We start from the raw sequence: 24,589 nt of genomic DNA on the forward strand, positions 1-24,589 counted from the left end.
TTTTATTGTATACTGCACACACACACACACACACACACACACGGCTATTCTAGATTTTTGTATGTGCTACTACAGCCTTTTTCAACCTGGTGCCCTCCAGACGTTTCATTTTTATTATTGTGTTTTTAACATATTAATCACATCAAACTTGTTAACATTTTAAGCATTGTAGAGCAATGTTACAAGACTAATACATTACTAATCTGAAACAGTAACACATAAAAAGGGGGGAAATGAAAATCGCAGAACTTAAATAGAAACTTGTGTCTCTTTCTGTGCGTATATTGTTACACACCACGCAAGTCTCTGAGTGGTGTCAGATTCCAGGGGGTCCCGGTACACTTATCCAAGGTCTGTGTTTCCTTTTGGAAAAACAAGGCACAGTGGAGACAGTGGTGTCTTTATGACATATAGTTTATTTACCCATATATACAGCCTGAGCCTACGATGGAGAGGTTTCCAGCACCACACTCCAAGAGAGTCTGGCTTCTTCCATAGCTGCAGTCCTCAAAAACAGTCCTCAGCCCTCTTTCTTTCTGCTTGTCAGATAACTCCTGCTCTCTAAGCTTTTTGGCTCACATTACTTCATTCCTCTTTTGTAAGCTATTGTCTTTAGAGTGAAAGCAGCCCCAACTTGGATCCTAATACCTGTCCCTCAGGTGATTATCTCAACACAGGAGGTAATTAGCCCTTAACACATGCTAATTCTTGAGGATTAAGAAGTGTCTCATACACAGGCTGAAATACTCATGGGTCTTGCAGAGTTTAAAACATTCTAAGCCTTAATTAAATTCGAACGCCTACTGAACACAGTAACTTAGGGTGCCTAGCACCCACAAACTCATAACAATACATGCGTGCTTGTGTATGTGTATGAGTATGCATTGTTTGTATTTGGGTATCAGCTGGTGGGGTACTTCCGATTCACCAGAAATAATGAACCTATTTCTGTTGAGGATGGAGATACTTATTTTTGATCATTTTTAAAAAACAAACAGACAAGGCTGTTGCGGATCATGAGGTCCCTGCGGAACCGACAGACGCCTCGACGTGCCAGTCCGCGGCAGCGGCGAAGGGGGGCGGCCCACACCACTCCGCACCACGCCCCCCTCGTCCGCTGATTGGGCAACTGGGACGCGGACACGTGGCCACGCCCCCTTGGTCCTGACCCGGCGGAGATGGCCAGTTGCTAAGGGAGGCCTAGCAGCCGGGCTCCCTCCTCTCTCTCTCTCTCTCACATCCAAACAGAGAAGGCCATTGAGATAAGGGGCGGAGATGCCACGCCCCCTCTCCAGTCCTCGCCTTCTGAGTGGATAAAGGTGACCCAGGCGGGTAGCCGCGCCCCTTCGGTCCTCACCAGACCTGTTTCCAAGGCAGGCTGTCCGTTGCTAAGGGCGGCCTAGCAGCCAGGCTCACCCGGTTATGGAGGCTGGCGGCGGCGGCGGCTACGGGCGCCGGCGATGGGGGTGGTGGCAAGAGGTGCTGCCGCTATGGCGTGTGCTCTTGGCGGCGTCGATGATGGTTGCTGTGGTTCCCGTCAGGGCGCGGCTGTACCAGGCGGGCACGGACCCGGTGTGGGTGCTAGAGGCCGCGACAGTGCGGAAGGTTCTGCGGGGCTCGCCCTCGGCCTGGCTCGTGCAGTTCTACTCCTCGGCCTGCGGGCACTGCGTCGCGTTCGCGCCCACTTGGAAGGCGCTGGCCGGGGACGTCCGCGGTGAGCGAGCTAAGAGGGCGGGGGCCCCTAATAGATTGGGGCGCGCCCCTCCCCTTCCCCTTTACTCTCTCTGCCTTGTTTATTATGCATTTATCGTCTCCCCATTAGCTTCATGGCTGAGTAGGGGGAGGGGTGTGGATTTGAACCCTGGTGTAGCACAGATCCTATTTTGGCACTCTTAACCAGAACGCGACCACTGGCTCCCACTGGACCCTTTAGAGAAGCAGGTTATGCTGTGAGGTGGTGGTGGAGGAGAGTGGCTGGTCCAGGGGCCACTCCAGTGAGCATCATTGTTGGTGGAGGAGGAGAAGGATGTTTGGGAGGGAAGTGTTTGAGCCTTTTTATCCTCCCAGCAGCCCTATGAGGTAGGCCAGAGTGAGAAGAGTGCATAGGCCAGTCAGCTTCATGTCTTGGGGTGGGATTCAAACCTGGCACTTCCTCCCCCAGTCCTTCCCCAAGTTGGTGCTTGGTAGAATCCAGAACATCTTGGAGGGGCCCGCAGGTTGTGGAAGGTTGGTCAGACGGCTACAGCTGACAACAAACCAAATGTATGTATATATAGATATACAGATCTAGATATATCTTGTTGTTGTTTAGTCATGTCCGACTCTTTGTGACCCCAAGGACCAGAGCACACCAGGCACTCCTGTCTTCCACTGCCTCCCGCAGTTTGGTCAAACTCATGCTGGTAGCTTTGAGAACACTGTCCAACCATCTCGTCCTCTGTCATCCCCTTCTTCTTGTGCCCTCAATCTTTCCCAACATCGGGGTCTTTTCCAGGGAGTCTTCTCTTCTCATGAGGTGGCCAAAGTATTGGAGCCTCAGCTTCACGATCTGTCTTTCCAGTGAGCACTCAGGGCTGATTTCCTTAAGAATGGATAGGTTTGATCTTCTTGCAGTCCATGGGACTCTCAAGAGTCTCCTCCAGCACCATAATTCAAAAACACAATTCTTCAGCGATCAGCTTTCTTTATGGTCCAGCTCTCACTTCCATACACCACTACTGGGAAAAGATATATCTAGATATATAGATAACAGAGCAGTGTGCAGCTGTTTATGGTCTGAAGGGATGCAAGGCAGCTTTCTTTGCAGAGTTCTTGTTTCTCCAGGGCTACAACTGAATGCATTTGGCATATTAATTGGAGGATGTAACAGGGTTTATTGCTGCAGGTTCTAAATGGCTGACAGAGAGGCCACCATAGCTGACTTGTTTGTGAATCTTAGATCCATTTCTAGGACTGAGATGATGCCAGTGATGATGGCCTCTGTCCAAATTGAGAAGACATTGCCAGCGAACTGGAGGAGGACAGTGTATAGCTTCAACAATTGTAGACTTCTCTTGTCCTATATGAGACCTGGTGAGGAGCCATTTCTGCACCCCACAGCCCTTCTCATTTCTCAGCTTCCTGATGGATCTACCATGAGAAATTCTCCTCCAGCCCCTGGTCCAGGGTGTGAGAAAGAAAGCAGTGAAGTTATCCACCTTCCCCTGGGGCTTCCCAGCTGTGGATGTTGTGATTACCACTTTTAAAAGCTTAACTGATTACATACACTGCCCAAACCAGCTCAGCAGACTTCTGTCATAAGAAAAGCATGCTGTCTTCACAGTGGCCAACAAGATTCTCCAGTGGGAAACTCACAAGCAGGAAGTGATCAAAAGAACACACTCTGCTCCTGCAGTTCCCAACAACTGGTATTCAGAAGCCTTGCTGATGGTGGAGGTAGAGCATAGCCATCATGGCTAGTAACCACAGAGGTTGCAGCTCTCTAAATTCTGCATAGGATGTCATTATGCAGAAGGCAAAACTGTCTGCTGAGAGAGCTGTCTGGACCAAGAAACATCAGACATTTAAAGCATATGGCCAAAGAATTCTGAGAATTGTAGTTTATTAAAAGCACTGGGGATTGTAGCTCTGGGAGGGATAAACTGTGGTTCCCAGAATCCTTTGGGGGTTTACATGTGGTTTATATGTATGGTGTGTATACAGCCCAAATCTAGTTTAAAACATGAGAACACAAGAAGAGCCCATGACTTTTTGCATGCCAGGTAGGCAATAAGGGTGTAAAACTGAAGGCCATTCCAAAGTGATTTTGTGTTGCTTTGCCCAGTTTAAATGTTCTCCAGGGTGGTTGTGTGCAGATACTGGAAAAATAATAATAATAAATTCTTTACTGAGTTGACCAAAAGAGCTTCTCCAGTAAACAATAGGGGTTCCAGATAGTTAAATCTTGAAGTTGTTGATATTTGTCTGTCTTGTGAGACAATGGAAGAGTGAGGTCAAGCTGTTGGAAAGTTGCAGTGCCTGCTGTGGCTGTAGAGATAATTGTTTTTGTGCTTTCAAGTTTTTGTTGTTGGTAACCTCAAGAGTTCAGAACTTGGTCTTTGCAGCATGAAAGTATATCATATTCTCTGTGTGCACATCATGGTGACAGAACCGACATATCTCCAAGGGTAGTTGTCAAGGAATTTAAAATTTTCTCAAAATATAGTTTGCTGGCTATCACTGTCCTTGGATTGAGAGAGCCTTGCCAGGTATGTTGGTAGCTTTGAGATCAGATTACTATTATGTACTTTACCTGGAGTTGTCCTTTTATGTAGTTTACCTGAAGCTGACTCAGAAGCTGTGGCTTGCTGTCAAGGTGACCTACCATGAACACACGGTGCCAATCCTGAAAGGGTGACGCAGGCTGTCAATGTGTTGCTGAGCACACTTCAGGTTACTTGTATTGGTTTACAAAGCTATATATGCAATTTGAGGCCTGGATACCTGCGAGACCTATTCCCATATACACCTTTTGTTTTGGCTATTCTAACTCAGGATTGTGGTATGCTCATATGTGGGAGGTCCTTTTTGGTGATGGGGCCCCTGCTTTGACACTTCTCTCTGAGACACTACTGGCTGAGAGGCAATTGAGGTTTGGGGGTCAATTGAATTTCAGATTCACATTGTTTAAGCTTATTTGTAATTCACCTGCCTCATTTTTGCATATATGGTCTCTAAACTCTGTGCAGCTTGCTTCTGAGTAGGTGTCCTAGGATTGTGCCATAAGCAAACAATTGATTGGATATGTGACATAGCATTGTTTTTGCTCTGTGTCAAATAAATCATGTTAAGCCATCTTAGGTTTGCTTGATTTTTATTAGAACATAAGAGCATAGGAAGAGCCTGCTGGATCACACCAGTCCAGAATCACAGTGGCCAAGCAATTAATTTCCTGTGGGAAGGCAGCAAACAAGATTTGCGCACAAAAGCACACTCTCTTCTTGTGACTTTCAGCAACTGATATTCAGAAGCATTACTGCTGCCAACTGTGGAGGCAGAGCATAGCCATCATGGCTAGTAGCCATTGCTGTCCCTCTGCTCTATGAATTTTCCCAGTCCTCTTTTAAAGCCGTTCAAGCTGGTGGTCAGTGCCTCCTTTGGGAGCAAGTTTTATAGATAACTATGTGCCAGTTAGGGTTAGTTTATATGGATTTTCAACTCTGTGGAGCTTACTTCAGAGTACCTGTGCCTAGGATTCTGCCGTAAGCAAACAGCTGGCTGTCTACATTGCTCCATGACAAATGAATCACGTTAATCCATCTCCCAACTTTAGCATTTAGGTTTGCTTGATTTTTGTTGATATGTTTGCTGTTGTAACATTGCTTGTGTTGACTAACAGAAGTTAGATGCCAATCTGTCAGAGATGCTATCATTGTGATTCCTGCATTGTAGGAGGTAGGCTGGATGATCCTTAGGGTTCTGTCCAACTCTTCTGTGATCTAACTCTCTAGCCTGCAACATAACTATGAGCCTGTGAAAAGGCTGGGAGGGTGAACTGAAGCATGGCTGCCTTCTTCCACCCCCCTCCCTTTGTTGAAGGCTGAGCAACCCATCTCCCAGCTGCTGCACTTAACCAAGTATTTGTTTGGAGATGGGCTGGCATTGTTGGGAGGCGAGCCATTTGCATTGGTTTTGTGATGCCCCTGGCTCATTTTCTGCTTGAGGCCTGAGGAGACAGGTGGGGAAGGGGAGTGCAGTGCTGAATCATGAATGAGGCAGATTACCCCAAGCCAAACTTTCTGTGCTTGTGTTTCCTGGGACAAATGTGGCTTGGTGGCTATTGTGTGGCTGCCTGAACGCTCCCCCATCTGCTCTGGGATGTTGGTAGCTAGCCTGGTGTCTGCTCAGCTGTCAGTGTGGCAGCTTTTCCAAAGGAAAATAAAAGTCAAGGGAAGGAGGCATTTCTTCAGCAAGTTTCATAGACTCATAGAATTTTAGAGTTGGAAGAGACCCCAAAGGATAATCTAGCCCAAGCCCATGTAATGCAGAAATCACAAGTATCTCTGACAGATGACCATCCAGCTTCTGTTTAAAAACCTATAACGAAGGAGAGTCCTTCCCCTGGGCTGATGAAGCTTCTATATTTTCACTTGTCCCTTTCCTGAAACATAACATAAGGAGAGCCTGCTGGATCATGCCAATGGCCCATCTAGTCCAGCATCCTCTTCTCCTAGTGGCTGAACTGTTGCCTGTGGGAAACCAGCAAGCAGGATTTGAACACACAAGTCCTCACCCCTCCTGTGGATTCTAGCATCTTCTATTCAGAAGCCTCCATAGGGGCAGTATAGCCATAGCATAGCCATCACATCAGAAGTCCTCTCTTCTCAAGCCATCTAGGTTGGTTTCCATCATTGCCACCTGCACTGCCTCCCTGCACAATTTAACTAAGAAGAACTTTCTTTTTTCTGTTCACTTCCAACATTCAGCTTCACTGGATGCCCACACATTTCTAGTGGTACGAGAGAGGGAGAAAAACTTTTCTCAACCCACTTTCTCCAGGCCATGTATAATTTTATAAATGGGTGTTTTCCTTTTCCTTTTCTAAAAAAATATTGTTTTCTAGAAACTACTATAAACCCCAAGCATCCAAAGACTTGCAGTTTGTGTGTGTGTTTTGTGTTTGTCAAAGTGACTTTGTGGGTGGCAGCTCCCTCTCTTTGGTTTATGGGTGACCCCTGAAGGAGCTGCAGTGAGGAGATACAGTCCTCAGGCTCAAAAAGGTCTTATTGTGTCTGGTAGGGAGGATTAGCCAGTGTTTCCCAACCTTGTGCCTCCAGCTGTTTTTGAACTACAACTCCCATCATCCCTGACTAGCAAGACCAGTGGCAAGGGATGATGGGAATTGTAGTCCAAAAACAGCTGGAGGCACAAGGTTGGGAAACACTGGATTAGGCCCATCCCAACACCATATGGGAAAAAGTTTTACAGTTTACCCTTTCCCCACTCTGTGAAAACCTACCCAATCTCATTATGTAGCAAGAACAGAATGCTTGGCTCATAATGTTAGGAACATACATTTTCACCAAACTCGAAAGGGCAAGTTCCCTAGAAGATCCTTGGATTTTTATGGTGTTTAAGCTAACAAAGAAAAATTCAGGTTCTTTTTTAGTGTAAAGTTCTTTAAAATTTCAGTTTATAATGTATATAAAACAGACAGAACAATTATAACAGGGGGAAATTAAAAGATGAAAAACAAACAACTAGAAAATAGGCATTTAGAATAAGTACAGTTGCATATGGGTTAAAGTAATAAAGTCCCAATAAAGAATAATAGAATTGGAAGGGATCCCATTGGTCATCTAATCCAATCCCCTGAACTGCAGGAATATCAACATGATCTAATTCTAGATTTGCCAGGCTTGGGACCAGGGTTGCCTTGAAAATTATGCTTCCACTATAACATGTCATAAAACAAGGCCAAATCATGAAAAGTATCTGGAGGTTCTAATCCTTATTGATATAAAATTATGCATCATTTTCTCCATTATAGCTCTATTCCAGCGTGAGTTGTATCAACAGTCCAGTGTAAGGATTGGAGCTGCTTTCCATTGAGTTCCATTGAATTACTATTCAAGCTACTATTGGCAACATTGTATCCTCAAAAATGAGAAGTTCGGGTTCTTGTTTTGGGTGGGCTCAAATGCATGCATACAACCAGAGGCCCTTGGACCTCAAAGTGAAATCTGTAATTGGCTACAATGCTTTGTCATTTTTCATTGATTCGCACACCTCTGATATTTGGCCAGATTTCACCCCTCACCAGGTGGTGATACAGTGGTTGGGGTTTTCACAAGTTAGACCAGGGTTCAGTTCTCTGCTCAAGCCATGAAGCTTTGCTAGGTGATTTCTGGTCAGGAAGTCTCAGCTTGAACTACCTTGCAGGATCATTGTTGATGGCAAAGGGATAATAAAACCAGACCAATTAGGTTCTCATTGCCAGATTTTACACCAGTTAGAGAAATCTGGATTTTATAACTGCTGGAATTGGCAGAGTTTAGAGTGGTGGACACCTCTGCCCATTCTTCCTGAGACCATCTAATTCCTCCTGTGCAGATTATCATGTCACAACTTGTCTGCTGGGACAATATTAAGTCTGTTGAGCTTTGCTTCTGGTTCACCTAGAAACCCAGGAGCACCTCCAGCAGCTTTTTTTCTTCACCCCACCATTTGTGACTTGCCATTTGCTGCACTGACAGAGGAGGGTATTAACTGTGCCATGTCTGATGTATGCAACTTGAGAATTTGAGGGGATTTTGACTTAATGAGTCTTGTAGCCTTTGCCTTCTCCAGTGGGAGAGATTAAGCCGATTGCTTGGAGCACCATAAAATGTTACTATCACATTGGCTCATTTTAGAATTGTAAAGTTGGAAGAGAACCCTAGGATCATATATTCCAACCCATAGGTAAACTGGTCCCAATTGGTTATGCGTTTCATTCAAGGGTTAGGGGAAATGGAGTGCGGTTGCTTCCTGAAAATGTAGGAATAAGTCTTTGCCTGTTTCCTTTCAGAGTGGGAACCTGCCATCAGAATTGGGGTGCTGGACTGCGGGGATGAGGTGAACTATGAGACCTGCAAAGACTATGGGGTTCAGTACTATCCCACTTTTAGGGTAAGTGACTCCAGGAACACACATGCCTAGAAACATTTCTGCTTATTCCACTCAGTTAAACAGACTGGGATGTTTGTGAGTTCTCTCCCCCACCTTTTGAATCTTGTTGTACAAGCTGTGGTAACAATTTGATCCTTAAGCCAGTCATTAGGGCTCTCCAGGTGAACATAAGAACATAAGGAGAGCCTTGCTGGATCAGGCCATTAACCCATCTAGTCCTCCATCCTGTTCTCAGAAGTTGCCCAACCAGGGAAAAGGGCTGGGCAAGCCATGAGGGAGGGGGAGATTTGCAAGAGGATATTTTTCTGGGGGTGGGGGTGGGAATGAGTGTGCAAAGACTCATCCTCTCATTTGCCAGGCTTACCTAACCAGCTTCAGCATGCAAAAATTCACAAGGCGGTTCATTTGCATTTGGATGTCTTGAGGAATGATGATCGGGAGTGATTCTCCTGCAAGTTACAATCTTAAAAGGCTTCAATGTTGCTTTTTTTTAAAAAAAAAAAAAGACTTGGTGTCTAATGAGCTGAGCTGCTCTAGAGGTGCTTGACATGATTGCAATCAAATTATCCAGGGGAAGGAGTGATTCTCCTATGATGAAAGTTTGCAGCGTTTGGGACTTTGCCTCTGAAATTAGGGTTACCAGACGTCCCTGGTTCCCAGGGACAGCCCCTGGATTCACCAATCTGTCCCTGGACAAAATCTGTCCCCGGATTTATGCTGGGGACTTCCGGTGAGGCAACATGCCGGGTACCATGGCAGTGAGCAGCACCGGAGGTCCCAGCCTCCCTCCCTCCCTCCCTCTGCGCTTCCTCCAGCACCAGCAGCCTCTCTTGTGAGGAGGGTTGTGTGCGAGTCCGCTGTTTGTCCACCTCTGGTAACGAGACACTATCACGCCGGTTAAATCTCCTTAGAGACTTCACTCGCCCTCCAGCGGTCTCCCGGTTATGGGAAGCCGGTGCCTTGTGTGTGTTTTTTAATGCATGTTTTCCCAAGACCAGGGAGCGCCTTTACTCAATCTCCCCCCCCCCTTTTTTGGCGTTTGTGTGTTGTAGATGAGCTGCTCTGCCTGCCATGTGTCAAGGTGTGCGATCGACAACTTTGGGGTCCCCCCCACTAAAAAAGGTCAAGAACTCAGGGCAACCTTTTCCTAAAATAAAGCATGAAATCCCCCCCCCCCAAAAAAAAAGAGTGTCCCCAGATTCCTTGAAAAAAATCTGGTAACCATACTCTGAATACCAATTGCTGGAAAACATAGGAGTGGGGAGAGTGCTCTTGTGCAGGTTCCCACAAGCAACTGTTCAGCCACAGGATGGTGAAATAAATGGGCCATTGGCCTGATCCAGCAGGATCTTCTTACGTTCTTCTGTTTATTATGAGCAGTGATGGTGGCTATTCTAATAAAACCCTCCTCTCTTTTCTCTTCCAGTATTTCAGGGCTTTTGCCAAAGACTTCACGACAGGAGAAAACCACCATGGTAAGACCAATTCTCTTTATATACTCAAAGCAGCAGCACTGAGGATTCCTGTATCAAAAGACTAAAGAATACTCAAGTTGGCTTAAGAGAAAACTTAGTTTAAGCCCATAACATTTAAAACACATGCTCAAGCAGTAATCATCAAAGCCTGATAAGTAAAAGATGGTTATTATGATTTCATTAAATTTATTTACCACTTGATTGAAAAAAACCCCTCAGATTGGTTTATAAAAAGATAAAACAAGAAAATCAATAAAAATGTACAATACTTTAAAACATACAGAAGTTAGAATACCAAAACAGATTAAAATCCACATCAACTTTTTGAATATCTGGACAGCTTTGTCTAAATGAGAATGTTTTGAGCAGGTGTTGAAAAGTATACAGTAAAGGCACCTTCTTGATATCAATAGGCAGGGAATTCCAAAGTGTAGGTGCTGCCACGCTATATGATCAAGACCTTACAAATGCAGAATGGTTATTATGTGGCACCTATAGTAGCACCAGTTCCACTGATCAAAATGGTCGAGGGGCACATGTGGAGTAAGGTGATCTCATAGGTTAATGTGATTTCAAAGGTCAGAGGTTTTCAACCTTTTTGAGTCCATGGCTCCCTTGACCAGCTACATTCTTTCTGTGGCAACCCTGTGGGGCTCAGGAGCCGAGTTATGTCACCCGTTGCCTGCAGAGCTGGCAGCCTCTTACCCTTTCTTGAACACCCTCCCTTGTGGAGTGTTCCCTCAGCCTCCTCTCCCCTCTCCTTGGGAGTCCTGCTGGTGGACTGACTGGGCTCCCTTTCCCACTTGCTTGCTCACTCCGAGGCTGCCTTAACTCCTGGCAACCATCACCCCCTGACCAGCCCCAAAGGCATCATTTGGCAGCTGAGGTTGTAGCCAGGGCTGCTGCAATAAACAGCCGTGCAAGCCTTTGGGAGCCAGAGACACGAGAGGGCATTAGAGGAGGGAGGGAAGGAAAGAGGGACAGAGGCCACCAGTTGAAAACTACTGTCATAGGTTAATGTTGAAATAGGGTTTCCTGTGTTAGACTCTTGACAGGGTCTTCTTGGCAGATGTAGCCACCTCCAGATCTTCTGCTCAGAGACACCAGGTGGCATTGAGTGATTAAGGCACCTAAGTGCCTTAATTCTGCGTGCCTCCTGTACCAGATCAGAGTAAAGTTGTAAATGGATCCATTCTGCTTGTCAGCAGGGGGAAGAACAAAGTATGTTAGAAATCTGTGTGGAGGTGTCTTGTTGTTGCATTGCAGGGGGTTGGACTAGATGACCCTTGGGAACATTTCTACCTCTAAAAATCTATGATTCATTGTTGTTCTCTCTCCTTAGCAGGCTCTGATCGGGAAGTTCAGACAGTTCGTCAGACCATGATCGACTTCCTGCAGAATCACTCCCGGGAAACGAAACCTCCTGCTTGTCCCCCTTTGGAGCCAATCATGTGAGTATTTTGCATTCAGTATAATAAGTTGTATTGACAGGGACAGCCTACACTCTGGTAACCTCAAGATTAGACTATTGCAATGTCTCAGGGCTGTCTCTGAATATAGTTTTAAAACTTCAGCTGAGACAGAATTTAGCAGCAAGGTTGCTCACTGGGGCAAGATGGTCTGAGCATATAACACCAATTCTGGCTTGACTACACTGGCTGCCAGTTAGTTTCTGGGGCTGATTCAAAGTGCTGGTTTTCACCTACAAACATAACAAGAGCCTGCTGGATCAGGCCAGTGGCCCATCTGGTTCAGTATGGCTAAACAGCTGCTTGTAGGAAGCCAGCAAGCAGGATTTGAGCATAAGAGCCCTCTCCCCTCCTGTGGTTGCCAGCAACTAGTACTCAGAAGCATTGCTGCCTCAAACTGCAGAGGCAGAGCATTGACCTTGTGGCTAGTAGCCATCAGTAGCTGCCTCCTCCATAAGGTCTTATGTGACTCAGGATCCCAGGACCTCAAGAACAGCCTCTCTGAATGAACTGACCCAAACCCTGCAATCATCACCTGAGGCCCATTTTTGTGTCCCCCCTCCATGGGAGGGGGGGGCAGGAGGAGAACAGGGCTTTTTCAGTGGAGTCTCCCATTTCGTGGAATGCTCTCGCCTGGCACAATCATCACATAACTTTAGGTGCCAGGCGAAAACAGGAGACTTTCTTTTACTCCTGGGAAGCAAACAAATTTGCCAAACCGTTTGTTGTTAACTGTTCATATCAAAGCTCCCAGAATCCTTTCTACTGTTGATTAATAACACTGCTACATGCAGTACACGGTTGTATCACTCCACAATTGATTTGGACTCCAGTGGTCTTGGCAGTGGAGCAGAGTAAAGGAGAAATTATTGTTACTTATTATTATATTTATTCCTGCATTGTAGAGGGTTGGACTAAATGACCTTTGGGTCCCTATCAACTCTACAATTCTAGGATTCTGTTTAATCCCACCTCTTTCCCTGACTGACTGAAGGAGGCCTCCAGACAAAATAGAAAACGTAGAAAAGAAATAAACCTGTGTGTATGTCTGTGTGTCGAGAGAGAGAATGAGAGAGAATGATCTGTTAAAGCATACTGGTAATTACAAGAAAGATGATCCTGCACTTGTGAAACAGTTAAATTCCCTGTCAAATGACTGTTGTCTCTTTTTTTTAAGGCCAGAAGAAATGCTTTCTCTCTTCAATAAAGGCTTTCAGCATTACACTGCTGTCATCTTTGAAAGCGCAGACTCATATGTTGGGCGAGAGGTAATGTAATCTTTACCTAATTGGGCCAGTGGTTGATCTAGGCCAGCATCCTGTCCTCACAATGACCAACAAGCTGCCTGTGGGAAACCAGTGTGTGGAACACAAGGACAAGAGCACGCTCCCTGTGGTTTCCAGCAACTGGTATTCAGAAGCATTACTGCCTCCAACTGTGGAGGTAAAGCACAGCCGTTGTGGCTGGTAGCCATTAATAGCCCTCTCCTCCATGAATTTGTCTAATCCTCTTTTAAAGCTATCCAAGTTGGTGGCCATTACTGCCTCAACTCCTGTGGGAGGGAGTTCCATGGTTTGAGTATGCATTACTTAATTCATTAAGGGCTGCAGCAGGCAGACATGCTGTTGTGTGTGCCCAATGTTGGAAAAAGCTTTTGTGGTGTTTGAAATGCCTCAATGAGTTAAGGAAAGCTTATTGACTGCAAGGAAGGTCACTGGCTATGAGTGTTTGTGTGTCTTTGGACTGGAGCCCTTCATGCAAGCTGGGTGTTTATGACATTATATCTGGCCTTATTACTGGGACCTGAGACTTAACCTTCCATTTCTGGTCCTCGTTAATGCAGAATCGCATTAGAAAACGTGACGATAAAAGGTTTTGAGGCAGTAGGAAGTGGAAAGAAGCTGGGATTTGTGTTTGGGTTTATGTCCCTATATTAAGACATTTTGTTCCAAGAACTGGCCAAGGAATTGAGGTCACCCTTTGCCTATGGGGGGTTAGGTTAGCCGCTCAAGGCTATAATCCTGTGCATCATTGCAGATAAATCCTGTTGAGCAGAGTGGGATATACTTGAGAGTAAACATAGAATCCTAGAATTGTAGAGTTGGAAGGGAACCCAGGGTCATCTAGTCCAACCCCCTGCAATGCAGGAATCCCAGCTAATGGTTTTGCATATAATCATAGTATTGTAGAGTTAGAAGAGACCCCAGGGTCATGTAGTCTAAACCATTGCAATGCAGAAATACGTGTGGGTTCTTCATCCTGGTCTTTCTCTGGCGAGTGAACCATAGCATGTCTACATCTTTTGGGTAAGCTTTGGCTTTCTTTACAGTGAGAAATGTCAACTTGCAGCAGCATGCATATAACCTGTGTGTGTTTCTACCCACACCCAGGTGATCTTGGACATGAGTCAGTATGAAAACATTGTGGTAAAACGAGTGCTGGATTCCAACACGGCTTTTCTCAAGAAGCTCAGCATTACCTCTGTCCCTTCGTCTTACCTGATCTATCCCAATGGATCCCATGGATTAATCAATGTGTAAGTGTGAGCGGGGGTGAGTTGTGATGTGGTGAATTTCAGGAGGGACAAATGTGAGGTTCTGCACTTGGGCAGGAATAACCTGGTGCACTAATATAAGATGGGTTGCCAGCAGTCCATGTGAAAAGGATCCAGGGGTCTTAGTAGACTGTAAAGTTCACACTACACAAGTCAACAGTGTGATTCAGCAGCAAAAAAAGCTATTGCTATTCTAGTATTGGCAGAAGTATTGTGTCCAGATCAAGCAAAGTGATAGTACTGCTCTCCTCTGCCTAGGTCAGACCACACCTGGAGTACCGTGTCCAGTTGATGATCAAGGGCCTGGAAACCAAGCCTAATGAGGAAAAGTTGAGGGGGCTGGGTATATTTAGCTTGGAGAAGAGGAGAAAGGATAGCCATCTTCAAATATTTAAAGAGCTGTTACGTGTAAGCTTGTTTTCTGCTACTTCAGAGGGGAAAACCCAAACCAATGGATTCAAATGACAAGAAAGGAGATTAAAGCTAAACGTTAGAAAGAACTTTAGAAGGGTAAGAGCTGTTTGACTGTGGAACGGATCCCCCCAGAAGCTAGTGGACTGTCCTTCCTTTTAATCAGAGGTCGGGTGGCCATCTGTCAGTGGTGCTTTAGCTGTGCTTCCTGCATTGCAGGGGGTTGGGCTTGATGACCCTTGGGGTCACTTTCAACTCTACAGTTTTCTGAATGTAAGAAGAGTGTGGAGATTAGTAAACATTTCCTGTTGCAAATGTGCAAATTCTTGAAAGCAACCCCCTGCCCTGTGAACAGCTAATAAACCTTTTGCCAGTGATTATTGTGGAGAAGGAAAGCGGGATCTAGAAACAGCTACCTTAATAAAATGGCACAGAAACTGCTTTGGTCACCCTATATGATGATCTCTGCCAGGAGAGAGACAGGGGAAATGTTTCCCTGTTAATTTTCCTTGACCTCTTTGATACCAGTGATCATGGGATCCTTCTGGTGTGACTGCCTGAGTTAGGGATGGGTGGCTTCTCTTTGCAGTGGTTCTGGTCCTACTTTGATGGTCGTTTTTACAAGGTGATGCATGGGGAGTTCTCTTTGGATGTGCAGCCTTCAATTCAAGGTCCCTCTGGGTTTGATCTTTTCCCTCATGCTGTTTAATATCTACCTGAAACAGCTGATTGAGGTTATCTGGAGTTTTGGAGTATGTTGTCTGCAATATGCTGATGACACACAGCTCTACGCTCCATTACATCTGCAGGGGTGGCAGTGGAAATGCAGGTCTGTTATCTTGCTTCGGTAATATGCTGTAGGAGAGCTAACAAACTGAAGCTCAATCCCAATAAGACTGAGGCACTGTTAGTGGATAGCTTAGTAGAGTGGATGGATGGGGATGTCCTGCTCTTGATGGAGTTATGCTCCCTCTGAAGGAATGGGTAAACACCTTGTGGGTGCTTCTGGATCCATTGTTGTTCCTTGAAGCTCAGGCGATGTTGGTGGTGCAGAGTGACTTTCATCAGCTTTGGCTGGTAGCCCAACTTCACCACCATCTGGACAGGAATAGCCTTAGTTCTGTTCTTTATGCTCTGGAAAACTCTAGGTTAGATTACTGCAACATGTTTTATGTGGGGCTGCCTCTCAAGATGGTTTGAAACTTCAGTTAGTGCAGAATTTGCTAGCCTGGTTGCTTACTAGGGCAAGGCAGTTTGAGCATGTAACACCAATCTTGACCTGACTGCACTGGCTGCTAATTGGTTTCCAGGCCCAATTGAAAGTGCTGGTTTTGACCTATAAAGACTTAAATGACCCAGGACCATAATACCTCAAGTGCCACCTCTCCCCATATGAACCAACCAAGACCCTGCAATCACCATCTGAAGCCCTTCTTCACTTTACAAGAGTTCCTGAAGTTGGCAACATGATAATGGGCCTTTCCTGTGGTGGCTCCCTGTTTGTGGGATGCTGTTCCCAGGGAGGCTCGCCTGGCGCCTTCATTACATATCTTTAGCTGCCAGGCAAAAGCATTTTTATTCTCCCTGGCCTTTTAAACTGCGTATGGGGTTGGTGGGTAATTGTTTTGTTTGTAACCATGTTATGTATTTTTGTGTTTTTGTACCATAAACTGCCCTGTGATCTTCAGGTTGAGAGTGGTACATAAATTTAAAAAATGATAATGATAGTAATAAAATATTCATCATGCATTAATCTGTGTAGTAAGATATTTTTTCAGAGGCAATATTTTCCCCTGTAACCTTCAGAGGAGAATTTCTCTTGAGCCCAATGAAGCTTCTGTCTTCTGTCAATACACTGTTGTTCCTCTCTGCCTGTTGAGCTTCAGCTGTTCTTAACTTTTGCACTGTCCTTCCATACACAGTTTGAAGCCGCTTCGGTCTTTCTTTTCTTCCTATTTAAAGTCACTCCCTGGCGTCGGAAGAAAACCTCCACCAACACCCATCAGGCAAAACCAAGAAGAAAACCAGGACATCAAAGAGTGGAAAGACTTTGACAAGTAAGTGGTGCTGCTGGGCTCCCCCTTTCATGGCAAACAGCTAAGGGCTGAGTAGAGCTCACCTCTGCTCAGAGTAGACCCCCTGAAATGAAAAGGCCTGAGATATGGACATCTGTCAAATATGCTTTAGTTGGATGTCCATGAGTTCTGTTGTTATGACCTTTCTCTATCCACCATGTCAGGCATAATTTTTAAAACTATCATGTCACCTTTTTCTTTTCTTTTCTCTAAACTAAAAAGTCCCAAGCACTGCAACTTTTCCTCATAGGAGAGTCAATCCATTCCCTTGATAATTTTGGTTGCCCTTTTCTGAACCTTTTCCAGTTTTACGATAACCTTTCTGAGGCCATCAGAACTATCTACAGTGTTGCAAATGTGGTCACACCAAAGTTTTGTATAATCCAACTTTTTTTTGGGGGGGGGAGGAAGACTTGCTGCTAACATGCTTTGTTTATTGCAAGGGAGGTGGTAGTGTCTGTATTTGCCCCGAGATTCAGCATACAAAAGGCCTGGGGTGTGCAGATCTCCCCCAGGCATGTGTGTGTGTGTGTGTGTGTGTGTGTGTGTGTGTGTGTGAGAGAGAGAGAGAGAGAGAGAGTAATTCTGCATGCCTGATACTGAAATGAAGTGGAAAGGTCTTGCAGGTGGTGGCCCCCTTGTTCATGCACCTGCAGCAGATGAGGGCACATCACCATTTCAGAACTCTGCCTAAGAGCCAGGTTATTGTGAAAGCATTTCCATGATATTTGCTTTTGCTTGGATGACCCCCAGCAAAAGTTTTGAAACTCTGACATTTCAAAAGCCACTAAAAAAACCTTAATAGCTGTCTGGACCATGTCCAACCTTGAGGAATGTGGACATCTCTGAGCAGCTGAGTAACCCAACAGGAGGCTTGTGGTGAAAGAAGCAGTTTACGCCCTGGCAAATCTTCTGTCCATTGAGATCAGCCCTCTGAAGCAAGCAGGTATACACAAACCATCCAAGAATGCTGTAGACCACAAGTTTAACATGGGCCAACAGTGTGATGCAGCAGCAAAAAAAGCTAATACAATTCTAGGCTGCATCAACTGTAGAATAGCATTCAGAGCAAGGGAAGTAATAGCACCTCTGTATTGTGCCTTGTTCATACCACACCTGGAGTACTGTGTCCTGTTCTGGGTGCCACAATTTAAGAAGGATATTGACAAGCCGGAATGCATGCAGAGGAGGGTGACCAAGATGATCAAGGGTCTGGAAACCAAGCCTTATGTGCAATTGTTTAGGGAGCTGGGTATGTTTACCATATAGGAGAGGTGACTGAGAAGAGATTTGATTGCCCTCTTCAAATACCTAATGTGCTGTCACATGGAAGACATTTTCTGCTGCTCCAGAGGGGAAGACCCCCACTTCTGAGGCAAGGAATGAATCTTAGCACATATTGGTTACTTCTGGGAAAATACAGTAACCTCAGATCACAGACTGCTAAGGATAAACCCTCTTTTTGACATGTTGGTAATGTCAGTTCTCCAGTGCTTTTTCTTTCCTTCTGGCAAACCAACTCATCTTCCCCTTTTAAAATTCCCACTCACCATGTGTGTTGCCTGTTTTCCAGATCCAAGTTGTACATGGCTGACCTTGAGTCCGGATTGCATTACTTGCTCAGGATCGAGCTCGCCACTCATAAGACTCTGGAAGGAGCCAAGCTGAAGACCTTCAAGGATGTTGTTACACTGTTTGCCAAGGTAAACGTTTCTGATTTTTTTATTGCATTTGGTAAGAGCACCATAAATCTGGCCCCATGGAGGACTCTGCATCAGCTGGAGTAAACATCCAATAAAGTAAACTTTGATGTGTTTATGTGGAGGAGAAGAATTAATAGCCACCAACCCTGCAGCCCATCGCAAAGGTCAAATTAAAACCAAGGCTGCTTGTTGCTGCCTTGCAAAAGCAGCAAATCAAAAAAGTTGTGGAAAATGGCTTCTTTATAAAGCAGATTACAGGATATGATATGAGAGCCATCTTCAAATATCTATAGGGCTGTCACGTGGAAGATGGAGCAACTGGCAGGAGCGAGCCAGCAGTAAATCACACTGTTCATGTTGTAGTTAACTCTTTATTAGCAAGAAGAGGATCTGCACAGACTTGGCAAAATGTCAGGCCTAATGAGCACAGGAACTTATACCTCTAGGTCTTACCCTATGAATTAGTTGCTGAGACTTAAGGCCCCTGCCTCCCCACAGCCACCTATGTCTCCTCTCCAGAATTTTTTCACAGCAATAGATGACTGTGCCTGTGTGCCTGTCTTTGCTACTCCTGGTTCATGCCTCTTCTGGTTCTGAGAGACTGGCGGATAGGGAGTTTGTCACAGCAGGAGGGGGAGACACCCATGACTCTTCAGCAGCCTGACTCTTCTCTGCCTCCTAGTCTCTCTCCTACCACCCTCCTGTTTCAGCTTCTGACTCTGTTTCTGGACTTCTCTCTGCCACACTCTCCCTGCTCACTAAGCCTGTCACCTCTTCAGCTTCTGACACATTCTCTTCCTAGTCTCCCTCTGACCACTCACGGTTTTCCAACCATCACCCCCCAAGCTCCAGTGGTTCCTCCTACCATTCTTCTGTGTCCAACCAGTCCATGACATCAAGCTTTATTTCTCCTGTTCTGGAGGTTAGGACCTGAACCAACAGATTCAAATTGCAAGAAAGGAGATTTCAATCAATATTAGGAAGAACTTTCTGATAGTGAGAGCTGTTTGACAATGGTTTGAACTCCCTCAGGAGGTGGTGGTCTCTCCTTCCTTGGAGGTTTTTAAGCAGAGGTTGAATGGCCATTTGTTAGGGATGCTTTAGTTGTGATTCCTGCATTGCAGGGGGTTGGACTAGATGATCCTTGGGGTCCCTTCCAACTCTACAGTTGTATGATTCTATGAAAAATCCAGGCATTCATTTTCTGAAATCAAGACTACATGTCTTTCTCTCCCAATAGAGCAGAGGGAATTGCAGCCTGCATTCTGTTGATGTGACCTGGGCTTTATCCTCCCCTATCCCTAAGATTTTAACTCCATTTTGTTGAGCCTAAATATCTCAGTGTGAAAACAGCTGGGCTGATGCCAGATTACTGGGTGTCTTATACTGTACTTGCTTTTTCTAAAGAATAGCACTCAGAGCATCGCTAAGTCGCTGGGATCTTTGCTCAGTGTTCAGGCTTCGGATTTTGATTATTGCAGGATTAGCTCCTTGGCTGCTAATGCTGCTTGCAGCAACTCTGCTTCCTAAGACCTGAGCTCCTTTCTGCTCCCTCTGAGAAGCCTTCTGAGTGCTCTTTGAGATTTGTGTGGGGAATCTGGTGTGAATTTTGCTGCCTGAAAGCTGTCTCTCCTTATTTCACATACAGGGAAGAGGATCAAACTGATTCTTTGCCTTCTCCCTTTCTCTTTGTTGTTGCTGTAAAGTTTCATTTTATAATGGAAGATCATTATCTAATAATCAAGTCCAGTTCCAACTGAAGCAGTCAAGCGGCCCCCATATGGGGCAAGATGATCTCAAAGGTAAACTGGTCCCAAGAGGTTAAGGGCTTTGTATACTAATGGAAACCCCTTCAACTTCACCCGGTAACAAATGGACAGCCAGTGCAGATCTCTGAGCGGGGGTGTTATATGCTGACAAGTCCTCACTCCTGTCAGCAATCATGCTGCAGCGTTCTGCACTGACTGCAGCCTCTGGATCAAGCACAAGGGAAGCCCCACATTGCAGCAATCAATCTAAGAAACCCAATACAGCAAGGCTAAAAATAGGTTAAAACTATAAAATCAGAATACGGCTAAAAATTCTGCTAGAATAAATAAGTCTTCACTAAGTGCCAAAAGTTCAGCAGGAAGAGGAGGTGCTGCCTGACCTCAGGATTTCCACAAAACCTGGTGCACAATCATGGATGCAGCAGGGGTTCCTGGTGGGTAAAGGAAAAGTGGAGCAACCCACTTGTTTACCACCCAGGGGTTTCTGGATCAGCTTGATCCAAAATTAATGAGACTGAATCTTTTTGAGGATACTAATGTAGATATATTGTCAGAAGAATTTGTCTTGGCAGCTTGAATAGTCACTGCTACTCAATGGGAAACAGCCCTGAACCTTACACTGGACACTTGGTACCACTTGCTATAGAACGGAGCAATAATAAACATAATTGGAGATTTCAATGAGAACCTCCAGACACTTTAAAAATGACTTGGCATTCTTTTATGACATGGGGCCGCTTGACTGCTTCAGTTGGCAGAACTGGCATTGTTATATAATACCTGTTCTGCTTTTGTCAGAACTCGATCATTTAGTGTGGCAGCAACTATGCTTTGTCACTCACTCCCTGCCTATTGATATCAAGCAGGCGTCTCTACTGTATTCTTTTCAGCACCTGCTAAAAATATTCTTGTTTAGTCAAGCCTACCAAGATGCTTAGAATGTGTGGATTTTAATCTGTTTTTTTTTATTATTTTTTGTAGGTTTTAAACTATTGATTTTCTTGGTTTATCTTTACGGTGGGGTGGTTTTTTTGCACTCAAGTGGTGTATAAATTTTAGGAAATAAATAAGATAAATATTTTTCTTAGACAGAAATAAAGACACTGGTCATCACTGCACCTTGAGGCACCAAGTTCCATAAATTATTATTCATTACTTGAAGGAACAGCTTCTTGTTTTGCCTCTCCTAGTGTAAAAAGTAAGCAGGGCTGCTTTTTTGCCGCTTTTTACAATGCATGAATCATGCTTGCACTGCCTTCCATCACCATTTTTTCCAATTCTGTTTAATCTTCATAGAAGGAGCAGAGATGGCGGACAGTGTCCGTCTGTGAGAATAAATTTCTAAGATGTGGTTAACCTTCTCATCTTTCATGCAGCTGTTTCCTGGCCAGCAGCCCGTGATGAAGTTGCTGGAGACCTTGCAAGTGTGGCTACTCAGCCTCCCACTGGACAAAATCCCGTATGATGCCATCCTTGATCTGCTCAACAACAAGATGCGGGTAAGTCCCAACTAGCTCTTGGCATAAATGGCTGCTATAGCAAATGTGGGATGGAGTTGTGTGATCCAATGCACTGCTGCCTGACAACTTTGCTTCACAAAGAGCATTTTCAACAGTTCTTGTGAGCTGTGTGTCTCATAATGCCTGGCAGTTGGATCATAGAATTGTAGAGTTGGAAGAGTCATGTAGGGTCATGTAGTCATCCCCTCTGAAGCAGCAGAAAACAAGCTTGCTCCATTTCCCACGTGACAGCCTGTTAGACATTTGAAGCTGACTGTGATCTCAACTCTCTGTCCCCTCTAGGATAAACATACCCACCTCCCACAACTGTTCCTTTTTAAGGCTTGGTTTCCACTAGCTCTTGATCCTCCTCCTTGCTCTCCTCTGCACACCCTCTAACTTGTTAATTGCATTCAATCAGACCAAAGGCCCCTCTAGGCCAGCATCCTGTGCTCAGAGTGGTCATCCAGGTACTACTTTGAAAGCCCTCAAGCTGGACCATGAGCACAGTCGCCCCACTTCCAATTCCAGTAATCTGGTGTAGAGAGGTGTAACCACCTCCCAGTGCCTGATATTTTTATTTATTTTGGTTAGAAAATTTGTAGTTCACTGTTTATGGAAAGAAAACTTCAAAGCAATTTGCCCTGGTGATTGTACATGTCCATCATGGTCTCCTGGCAGAATCATCTACAGGTCTTGTCACTATTGCTGATATCGGTGGTGGTGGTGGTGTTTTGAGCCTTTCAAAGAGATGCTGAAAAGACAGTCAGTTACAATAATCCCAGCTTGTCTGGGTGTTTATGAACATAAAAAGAGCCTGCTGGATCAGGCCAGTGGCCGATCTAGCTCTGCTTCCTGTTCTCATAGTGGCCCAATAGTTGCCTGTGGGATACCAGGATTTGAGCACAAGAGCAGTCTCCCCTCCTGCGGTTTCCAGAAACTGGGATTCTGAAGCATTGCTGCCTCTGACTGTGGAGGGCAGCGCATAACCATCCTGGCTAGTAGCCATTGATAACTCTCCCCTCCATGAATTTGTTGAATCCTTTTTTAAAAGCATCCAAGTTGGTGGTCCTCAGTGCCTCATGTGGGAAAGAATTCTACAGTCAAATAGGACCTTGTTTTATCTGTTCTGAATCTTCCAGCATTCAGCTTCATTGGATGTCCATGAGTGTTGTGAGAGGTAGAAAAACTTTCATGTTGCCTCTTAACAAACCTTTTCTCTAGATTAAGAAGTCCCAAACAGTGCAACCTTTCCTCCTTGGGAACATGTACCACCCCCTTTATCATTTTGGTTGGCCTTTTCCAAACTTTTTCCAAATCTGTAATCCCATTTTTGAGTTGAGGTAATCAGAACTGCACACTGTCTTCCAAAGATTTATATAATGACATGATGATACTGGTAGTTTTGTTTAACACATACTGGCTCTTTCTAGATCTCTGGGCTGTTCCTGCCCAGCCGCATCCAGTGGGTCGGGTGCCAGGGCAGCCGGGCAGAGCTGCGGGGATACCCTTGCTCCTTCTGGAAGCTCTTTCATATGCTGACTGTCCAGGCGGCTGTCCGGCCACAGGTCCTGCTCAACACAGGTAGGAGATGGCTGGTCCCTCTGAGAGTCTAAGGCAGCTCTCCAGGGATGCTTTGCACTACCACCCTCATCAGCCTCAGCATCATTGCTGACTGGGGCTGATGGGAGCTGTAGTCCAAAGCCTCTCTGGAAGGCACCAGTTAGAGGAAGGCTGATTTTAGGAGTGGGGGAGCGGGTCTGGCATCCTTTGGGCATGCACTGCAGTTAGAAGCAGTCAGCTCAAGTGCAACAGAAAGTGTTGGGGTTCTGGGGAAAGCACTGGCCTCCCTGCTTCTTGCAACCATGCACTGAAAGCTGGATCACTTGTTTGCACAGGAGCAAAGTAAGGGAGCTGCCTAAGTGCTGTCTTTGTGTGATGAGCATGTTTGCAAAAACATTTGGCTCAGTCGCAGAAAAGGCTGCGTCATAAAAAGATGAGGAGTGTATGACAGGCTAGAGCTGCAATTCAGCATCATAGAACTGTAGAATTGTAGAGATGGAAGGGACATCAAGGGCCGTCTAGTTCAACCTCCCCCCGCCCAACAGGAATCTTAACGAAAGCATCCATGGCATATGGCCATCCAACATCTGTTTAAAAACTCGCAATGAAGAAGAGTCCTCCATCTTCCAAGGGAGACCATTCCACTGTCAAACAGCTCTTACTGTCAGAAAGGTCCTCTAGTAAGAATCTCCTTTCTTGCCATTTGAATGTGCTGGTTTGGGTCCTCCCCTGCAGAGCAGCAGAAAAGAAGCTTGCTCCATATTTGTGTGACATCCTTTAGATATTTGAAGATGGCTATCATATATTCTTTAAGTTTCCTGTCCTCCAAGCTAAGCATCCCCAGCTCCCTTCACTGTTCCTCATAAGTCCTTTCCACAAATTCCAGCTTCTCCATATCTTAAATTGTGGTGCCCTTACGTGGACACAAGACTCCAGGTGGGGTCTGACCAAGGCAGGATAGTACTATTACTTTCATTGATTGAGACTCTACTATTGATGCAGTGTAGAATAGCATTAGTTTTTTTGCTGCTGCATCACACTTTTGGCTCGTATCAGGACTGCTGAATCTTTCTCACATGTACTGCTGTCAAACCAGATGTCCCACATGCTTTATTTGTGCACCTGGTTATTCTTGCCTAAGTGCAGAACCTGACATTTGTCCCTATTGAATTTCCTTTGCCAACTCTTCTATTCCAGAGGAAGGTTGAAAGTTGAAGGTCTGCATGTCTCTGTGTGTCTTCCACATACTTTGCTGTCCGTTGAAACCAGGCCACATTTTTTTATCGCTTCTTACGGCAAAAGAATTGGGTCAGGCGGCCGGATTAGGTCTTGGGAGGTGTTCCCCCCCCTTATTGCTTGCTTTTAAATCCCATCTACTAAAAAGCCGGATTCTCCCCCTAATCCTGCCAGCCGCAGGTGGGC

General features: G+C 45.3%; 1 protein-coding gene across 2 annotated transcripts in view; it reads left to right on the forward strand.

The window, feature by feature from the left end:
* Nucleotides 1-1,343: 1,343 nt before the first annotated feature.
* The window catches only part of QSOX2 (quiescin sulfhydryl oxidase 2), a 28,077-nt gene continuing 4,831 nt past the window's right edge, over nucleotides 1,344-24,589 (forward strand). The window contains exons 1-10 of one of the 2 annotated variants that reach the window (XM_081897822.1): nucleotides 1,344-1,714; nucleotides 8,549-8,649; nucleotides 10,076-10,124; nucleotides 11,467-11,575; nucleotides 12,771-12,861; nucleotides 13,984-14,129; nucleotides 16,481-16,615; nucleotides 18,207-18,336; nucleotides 21,482-21,604; nucleotides 23,038-23,188. In XM_081897822.1, the coding sequence (XP_081753948.1) occupies nucleotides 1,423-1,714; nucleotides 8,549-8,649; nucleotides 10,076-10,124; nucleotides 11,467-11,575; nucleotides 12,771-12,861; nucleotides 13,984-14,129; nucleotides 16,481-16,615; nucleotides 18,207-18,336; nucleotides 21,482-21,604; nucleotides 23,038-23,188 (1,327 nt within the window). In that variant the 5' untranslated portion in view covers nucleotides 1,344-1,422. The remainder of the gene's footprint in view (nucleotides 1,715-8,548; nucleotides 8,650-10,075; nucleotides 10,125-11,466; nucleotides 11,576-12,770; nucleotides 12,862-13,983; nucleotides 14,130-16,480; nucleotides 16,616-18,206; nucleotides 18,337-21,481; nucleotides 21,605-23,037; nucleotides 23,189-24,589) is intronic. The other variant, XM_081897823.1, reaches the window with a different exon arrangement.

Source organism: Podarcis melisellensis, assembly GCF_964234715.1.
Source record: "Podarcis melisellensis genome assembly, chromosome: Z".
In the NCBI taxonomy this organism is placed as follows: Eukaryota; Metazoa; Chordata; class Lepidosauria; order Squamata; family Lacertidae; genus Podarcis; species Podarcis melisellensis.